Source organism: Ursus maritimus, unplaced genomic scaffold (assembly GCF_017311325.1).
Source record: "Ursus maritimus isolate PB19 unplaced genomic scaffold, ASM1731132v1 scaffold_18, whole genome shotgun sequence".
In the NCBI taxonomy this organism is placed as follows: Eukaryota; Metazoa; Chordata; class Mammalia; order Carnivora; family Ursidae; genus Ursus; species Ursus maritimus.
In genome coordinates, this window is record NW_024424230.1 from 26,152,889 (window position 1) to 26,161,190 (window position 8,302).

At 46.0% G+C, this 8,302-nt stretch overlaps 1 protein-coding gene across 4 annotated transcripts in view; it reads left to right on the forward strand.

Annotated features, from left to right (window-relative positions):
* The window catches only part of HDHD2 (haloacid dehalogenase like hydrolase domain containing 2), a 34,524-nt gene extending 27,008 nt beyond the window's left edge, over positions 1-7,516 (forward strand). For all 4 annotated transcript variants that reach the window (XM_008691677.2, XM_008691680.2, XM_008691686.2 and 1 more), the window contains 3 exons: positions 270-486; positions 2,713-2,776; positions 6,671-7,516. In XM_008691677.2, coding sequence (XP_008689899.1) covers positions 270-486; positions 2,713-2,776; positions 6,671-6,774 — 385 coding nt within the window. In that variant the 3' untranslated portion in view covers positions 6,775-7,516. The remainder of the gene's footprint in view (positions 1-269; positions 487-2,712; positions 2,777-6,670) is intronic.
* The last annotated feature ends 786 nt before the right edge of the window (positions 7,517-8,302 follow it).

The following is an 8,302-nucleotide window of genomic DNA, read 5'->3' on the forward strand; positions in this document are numbered from 1 at the left end:
TGGTGATTTGGGTAAAGTGTCTGAAACCACTAAAGGTAAAAGGTTGAAGCAATCCCAAATTTAATAATCTATCACCTTTCTTTCGCGTATTTGAGCGTAATTCCCAGCAGTTCTTCGCTGAATTCATTAGAAGACAGCAAGTCATTAAAAGTTAATAAGAAACTATTTGTTTCTGTGAGTGTGAGTAAAACCACTTTGTGAGTCTGACATTGTTTTGCAGTTATAAAAGCCTTGCTTTTAGCCAATTTCCATTTTCTCTGTCTCCCTAGCTTACTCCTGGACGGGGCAGCTCTGATAGCAGTCCACAAAGCCAGGTATTACAAGAGGAAAGACGGCCTCGCCCTGGGGCCTGGACCATTCGTGACAGCTCTGGAGTATGCCACAGATACCAAAGCCACAGTCGTGGGGAAACCAGAGAAAACCTTCTTTTTAGAAGCATTGCGGGGTACTGGCTGTGAACCTGAGGAGGCCGTCATGATAGGAGATGTGAGTAGAAAAGCCCAGGAAATGCCCGGAGCTTACCTGTCATGCGGGCAAGAGCCAACTTCGAGGCACTGCTTTGAAACAAGCAGACTCTCACTGTGGGTATCAGATGGTAGTAAGTGGGTACCTATCAGCAGGCTTGCCAGTAGATGGTTAGTGATACTCTTTAAAGAATTGAAATTTTGATGACTTCTGACATTGTTCATAGTGTGGTGAGATATGTGTACAATCAAAAGACCATTAAACGCAAGTCAATTAAATGCTTTATATGTCTTTTTGAAGAAAACCTCTATAGAAATTTAAGGGTTTTTTTTTTTAATATTACGTATGCAGAGAACAATGTATACCTACAAAATTCTACAATTATTTTTTTCCTAGTATATGCTTTATGAAGAACTTCCCAGTCACCGTGCCACAAATAGCTACAGATATTGATTGCCTCGGCCCTCTGAGTGGTAGGGCTGGACGTGGACGATTAGAAGCTCTAGCCAGTGACCTCTGGCTGGGAGCACCTTGCCAGTTTTCCCCAGCGTCCTGGGAAAACGTCATTTTCTACAGGTGCCGTGAGGGGGAAAGAGCTAGAAAGCACCCTGCCTTGTGCCAAAGGAGGCGTCAAGGATTATATTTCAATTTTAAGTAAGCATGTTAGGCTGGAAGGGACCACGGAGGTTATCTGTTCCAAACCTCGTCATTTGATTGACTGGGATGCTGGAGCCCAGGAGGTAAAGCTCCATGCCTGAATTCCCACAGTGGGAGTGGCCCAGCTAGAAGCAGAACTCAAGGCTCCGGACTTCCTCTGAAACAAACTGTGGCTCCCTTGCTTGCCTCACTTGTGATGGTGTGGGTACAGCCCAGCGCTCCTTTTTCCCCATCCACTTCCTTCCTCACTCACCTGAACCTGAACAGGATAATCACTAAACTTGACGCTGCTTTGAGAAGCCATCTTTTTAGTCACATCTTTTCCACTTGGCAAACCTTTAGCTGGCTTTCCTAGGCAAATGCATGTTTGAAGATGTGGGGACGTCAGTATTCTTTATCCCAGGAGTTACCCGTATGAGGACAGGGTGGGAGACGAGAAGGGCACGTGATGGCAGTTTTCAGCTGCGTCGAGGGTTGTTACCCCAGAGGTGGTGGGTTTTCCCTCCCTTCCCTTGTCCACTTTTTCCCACCTCTCTTCTTTCTTCTCTCCCTCTCCCCCATCTCTCTGCTTCACTAAGGCAAGTTTAGATGCAGTGGAAGGTTTTAAGGTAGACCTTGAATGAAGATTTTGATACTCTAGAACTCACTTCCAAGGTCTGTTGTTGAACAATATTAATGATTGTTGAGGAAAAGACTTTCCTTCAGGCATGGTCTGAATGAGTCCTGTCCATAAAGTCCTACAAAGACATAAGATGGCAGGATTGATTTTCTTTCTTTTTGGGGGGATGGGGAGGGGCAGAAGGAAAGGGAGAGAGAGAATCCTAAGCGGGCTCCACACCCAGCGCATAGCGCCACGCAGAGCTCGATCTCACAGCCCTGAGATCGTGACCTGAGCCGAAATCAAGAGTGGGACGCTTAACCAGCCGAGCCACCCAGGGGCCCCATGGATTGATTTTCTTGATATTTCTTCCAGTCCTTGGATTTTTATTACCTGCTGTTTATCATCACAGTCAACCAAGCATATTCCTCTCTATCTTGGGTAAGAATTGGAAAGAGGAGCTACCTTTTCTAACTGATCTGTTATCTCCAAGGGTGAAGCGAATCTCAGAGAATCTCAGTATTCTGATTTGGCTTGATTCCACCTTTGAGGGACAACTGGCTGGAAAGTAAGGATAGCGTGTTACGTGGGCAGCAGCAGAGCTGTCTTCCGAACGTAGTCCATTCATGGTCTGCATTTGGGTTGTTCACCTTCAGAGCTGCCGGATGAATAGAACGCTTTTCCCATGACCTGTTTTAAGAGGAGACATGTACATGTGGAAAACACGAGCTGTGGATGTGCTTTTTGTGTTTGATCGCTAGAATTACTACTCTGCTGTACACCTTCCACTTCTTCGACACTTCCCTTTCCAAGTGGCATGCTTCCCCAGTTGGTCCCACGTGGACTTACCCCCTTTTCCCCTCTTGTATTTTAAGAAAAAAGAATGCTATCGCACTTGGCCACCCCGTCCTATTCAGTCAGTCAGTTGGTAGGGTTTTGTTGACAAGCTAACTGAAGACAGTGAACTCAATGCTTTCTTTCTGCTTTTCTAGGATTGCAGGGATGATGTTGGCGGAGCTCAGAATGTCGGCATGCTGGGTATCTTAGTAAAAACTGGTATGTATCTTCTGCATAAGCCTTCTCTAAATCAGAATTGTAAAATACACAGTTGCTTAAAGAACAGTCTTTGGAGAAATGACAAACCCCACTGGGCGCTTTAATTCTCTTTCTGTCACAAAGCAAAAATAAAATGGGCTCAGGATCTCAGGGAAAAAAGATATTGTGGGAGGGCCCATGCTGCATAAAACTGGAAAGATCAGAGAGAGTTCAGAGGTTATTTTGAAACTTATCAGAGATAACCATGCTGGTTGACAATTAGTATTTATATGTTTTTCTTGATCCACAAATCACCACATTGGAATGGACCAAAGGCGACTGATTTTGGATTGCTCTATAAAAGTATCTCCTTTTTTGGTGCCAGCTATGAGATGATAAAGTTGGTCTCCTTAGAAACTGGTGGGCTAAGTGATCTGATACTTTCCGTTAACGTTTCCATTTTTTAAAAATCACACAAAGAACTTTTATCTTTCACTATGTTAGGAATTATTTCCTATACCAAAATTAGGTATAGTCTTTGTGGCCCCTCAAAGTAAATTTAAGGAAGAGCGGGAACTTACTGGGGAGGACTCAGCTAATACAGTATTATGACTACAGAGGACCCATTAGTGTCTTGGGTCCTGGCCTCAGTCTGCAGTGACTAACTATGCACGGGCATGTGCCTGGGTTCATATAATGCTAGCGAAACCATTTAAGAGGCTGTTCCTGAAAAGGAAGATTTAAACAAAGTTTCAGAAGAGCTGCAATATGGAAGTTTTTTAGAAAAAGTACATTTACTCCTGACTAACATTTATTCAAGAAAATGTGGTTGCATAAAAGCTATTTTAAATTTAAAAGTAGAAACAAGAAAGCGTAGCTACAGCTACCATTGAATAAGAAGTATTTGGCAAGGCCTTGTGTGAACAGAGTGCAGACTGTGCCGGGGTCCTAGAGGGAATCATTGGAGCCTTGCAGACACTGACTCCAGTCTTTACAGAACGAACAGTGTGTTCACATTTCTCAGTCAAAATGATTAGCACCCTCCTGGGAACATTACTGCCCTTTGATGTAAGCAAAAGAGAGGCGGTATCAAGAAAAAGTCAAGAAAAGTCGTCACACTTATGATCCCTCCCTGTATCTTAAATTTTCAAATTCCTGCCATTCACTATTTTATTTTCTGGTCACTGAGGAAATCTCCGTATAACTATTTCTCCTCTTGTGTATCAGTCCTGTGAACACTTTCTCTCCTTAGTTCACATAATTAAGGATTTACTCCAAGTATCCAAACCGCCCTATCCAATGTCTTGTGGGCCTTGCTCCCCTCCCCCTTGGCTGGCCTCTGTGGGTTCTCCCTTCTTTTCTCCCTGGCAGCTGGTTGTGGTCAGCCTGTCACAGAGCCATCTGGTTAGTGTTAGAGAAGCCAGCAGCATAACACAACCAAACTGAAAATATGTAACCAATAAAGTAGCGGAGTCCAGTGCAGGGAAACAGGCCCATTTGTACTGTTCATCTCTGGTCAGAGACAATCCCAAGTAAGCCCACTGTTCTAAAAGCACACAGGACGGCTGGCTGTGTGGATGCATTTGAACTGCATGCATTTGTACCAGTGCTAGGCTTCCCACTGTTGAAAATGATCACGAAGGTGTTCACCTGTCCCGTACTAAGTACTTCTTGTGGGTGGTCTTGAGCAATTTTGTTTCTCAGTGAGTAGCACATGATAGTTGCTCAGTATACGTTTGCCCAACGATTTGTTTTTAAAGATTTGTGACTAGTCCTACCCAGAATTTATTCGTTTAGCATGTAGAATAGTCACCTAGAAAAGATGGGGTCCGTCTTTATTTAATATCAAAATGGCTTCCTGTCTTCTCCCAGGAATTTATTCATCCAGGAGAGCACAGACTGCCACAGTGAGTGAGGCAGGCATGGGTGACGGTGGCGGTGGCCTGCTTCCTTCATTCAGCCCACGTTAGCGAGCACCTGCTGTGGGCCAGCCACAGTTTGAGGTGCCGGAACTGTCGCACCTCTGTAAGCCACTGTGTCAGTGTGGACTTTGTAGAAGCCGCCGCTTGCAGGGCCAGACAGCAAGAGCATTCTGCAAGCCCTTATCTCCACGGCTAGGAAACTTGACTTTCACATACGCGCCCTTAGGCCCCTGGATCTGGGAAGTAGGTGGTATGGTAGAGCAGTAGTTAGTAATTTCTGTATGAGACCAAGTAGAAATGTGGCAAGAGTTTGTACTAAATGGAATTTAAGCTTGAGAAAAAAATAGCAGCAGAGTTTTCTTTGTGGCCCATACTGCGGACAGGCGCCTTGAGGATGCTAAAGGCGAGTGAGACAGATACTCATTACCTTCGTACATTTGGTGCTGGCTCTGTTCCTGTAGGAATTCACAGTTAGTAAGACAAGGCAGGAAACATCTTCACCACAGTGCGGAGGTGTGGAACAGGGGCTTTTCAAGCTTTGCGCTCGCTGGGCAATGCCTTGTAAAGAGGTAGTTACTAGAGAATGGCAGGAACTCTAGGAAACGGTGGGTCTGTTGTTAGGGGAGCTGGATTTAGACAGAGAGTGCTGGAGAATGCAGAGGGATAGATGGCAGAGATCACAGAAAAAGGGGTGAGAGAGCAAAGAGAAGGGGGAAGTGCAGAGGTAGCCCAAGTGGCTAAAGGGCGCTTGGCCTTGTTCCCCAAGGCCTCAGATGAAGCAGTGTTCTGCCCTTCCTTCCTCCCTCACTCCATCCTTCCGTCCTCCCTCCCACCCTCCTTCCTTCCTTCCTCCCTCCCGCCCTCCTTCCTTCCTCCCTCCCTTCCTTCTTTTCACTCTTAAAGAAAAAAATTGTGGAACGCTCACCACGTGTTAGTCATTATGTTCAGTGCTGGGAATGAATACATTGGGGAAAATAACAGACACGGTCCCTACTCTCAGAGAACTCGCAGTCTTAGGCGTGAGACAGACATTAAACAGATAAACATATAATTGCAATGCGTTATAAATATTGTGGAGGCAAAGAATAGGGTGCTAAGAGAGAGGATAACAGGGAGGAGATGTAACTGGGATGGGAATGTGAAGTTTGACCCGCAGCGCGCAGGAGGTGATGGGGGTGAGAAGACTGTTGCCAGCAGAGGGGACGGCAGGTGTGAAGGTCCTCAAAGAGCCATCCAGTCTAGGACTGCAGTCTTGTGAAAGTAGCACAAGCTGAGGTTGGAGCGTTGCTGGCCAGATGACAAAGGGCAGCGGTAGGGATTTGGGTTCTTTCTGAAGGGCAGTGGGACCCATTGAGGGTGTTTAAATAGGGACCGTGCATCATCGGATTTACATTTGTAAGAGCTGCCTGTGACCACTGGGTGGAAGGGGTCCTCCTGCGCAGGGGTGTTCAGTTGTGTGTCCCACGTTCCAGAGCCCGGGGAGACTGAGGCGGTGCACCTGCTGGGCGGACCGTCCTGCCTGGCCCAGGCCTGTGTGCCTGCGTCACTCTCCGTCCCCACTCCCAGGCGGTCACAGGGTCCCTGCTTGGCAGCAGCACGTTCACCCTCGGGAGCTGAGAAGCCTCCGTGCTGTGGTGTCCTGGCTTCCACTGAAAAGCCATGATTCAGTCACCGTTCCTATCTTTAGGGCTGGTGGGGAAGAAAATGATTTCCCCGCCTGTGGAGATCTGAAGGAAACCGTAGCGGCCAGGTGCCCGGGGCTGCGACCGTCCGTTGTGAAGGACCAGAGTCCTGGGAAGATGCTGGATGTGATATTGCTTGGGATTGTCTCATTGCATCCTAAAGCTGCACTAAGAGATGCTGTGGGAGCTGGGGAGCCCCCGATTCTCCAGTACTCGCCAGGGTGGTTCGGTGGTGGCCCCAGTGCTCATGGACGTGATGAAGGTGGCATTTTAGCAGTAGCCTTTGTTCACTGGCTCTACTTTCATTCCAGGGAAATACCGAGCAGCAGATGAAGAAAAAATTAATCCGCCTCCTTACTTAACTTGCGAGAGCTTCCCTCATGCTGTGGACCACATTCTGCAGCATCTCCTGTGATCCTTTATGTGACTCAGAAGCAACCTGAGATGCAGCTTTTCGTTGTCTGGAGTGACTCCCTCCCCGTCTCCACGCCAGCGTAGATAGACCCGGACCAGCACTCCTCTATTGTGCATGAATTAGAAAGAAAGGTATCGAATTGCAGCCAGCCACTATGCCTTGCTTATCCCTTTTGTTTTATTTTGTAAAAGAAGATGAGACCCAGAGAAAGGGAAAGCTGAGATTTTATGCCATTCCTTTAAAATATTCATCAGGTTCGGCAGGGCTGGGAGGGAGAACCTCCGGCGGGGAGTCGCGTTCTCTTCTGCCTCCTCACTGGTCCGTTGGGAGGGGGGAGTGTTCCAGTTGTGAATAAAACTGAATGGCATTTTTTAAATTATAAAATAATGTGTTGAAAAGGAGCATTTCGGCTGCAGTTTTAATATTGAGTTCAACTGTGAAATCCATCAGAAGTGCCAAGTGGAGTACAAGTCAGAAGCAGCAAAATGAATTGTCCTTTGGCCCAAGTGATCAAGTGAATTTGCCTTAACGGATGTTGAAAACTAGATTATCTACCGTATTATTCCCAGCACGGGTGACTTCTTTTTCTCTTCATTAGCCAGAGATGACTAATTTAAATTTAGAACCTGATTTTAATTTAAAATAATATTTCCATTAATAACCTATTCATTGCAGATACCTATTATACTGTGTAACAGTTGTTTTGGAAATTTTATGTAAAATTAAAACTATCAGTATTTTACAGATGTTTTAATTAGACATTGTTATTAACAGGAACAGTGCAGAAACTAAAATCAAGCCTTTAATGTCTTACAGACCATGCATTTTTGAAGTTAGTGTCCACCGGGGTCCTATTAACTGTACATTTGCAAGATTTCATTATTTTTGCCTCTGACACTATGGGAGAAATCTTTTAGAAGCTATTGGGACAGATTCAAGCTTTTATGTACTTGGTTACTACAGCTGTAAAATGAAATCTCGTCTTGTAGCATGGATTATTCTTCTCATGCTAAACCCACCAAAATGAAGGGGCCTGAGGAGGTAATGATTTTCCTAGTGCATTTGCATACTGTGATCATCCTGGGCCTTCGCTGTTGTTTTACAGGGCTCTTGGGCATTGAGTTATTAGCGTGTAATTGGACATCATTGTGGTGTTCACTTTACTGAGGCCCACGCTGATGTTAATGAGCTTTGGGCTTTGATGCTTGTTTAGAGATCAGCTTGGTCTTGGGTGGCAGGGAGCAAAGCTAAATAAATGGCAGCTCCCTCTCCTTTTGGTGGTTTGGTGATCACTCTGTTCTTGTTTTTGCAGATGCCCTGACTTAGTACTTACACAGCCTAGAGTGCAAAGGACAGCTGTGATAGGAGGGCGGCCGCCGATCAGAAGCACGAGTGGAATGGCCAGGAGCATAGGTTTGGGGGCCTCGCCAGCACTTAACTAGCTCTGGGCCCTTGGGCAAGTCACCTAGGCTCTCACGCCCCCTTTTCCTTGTCTGTAAAATGGAAACCGTGCCAGCACCCACCATGT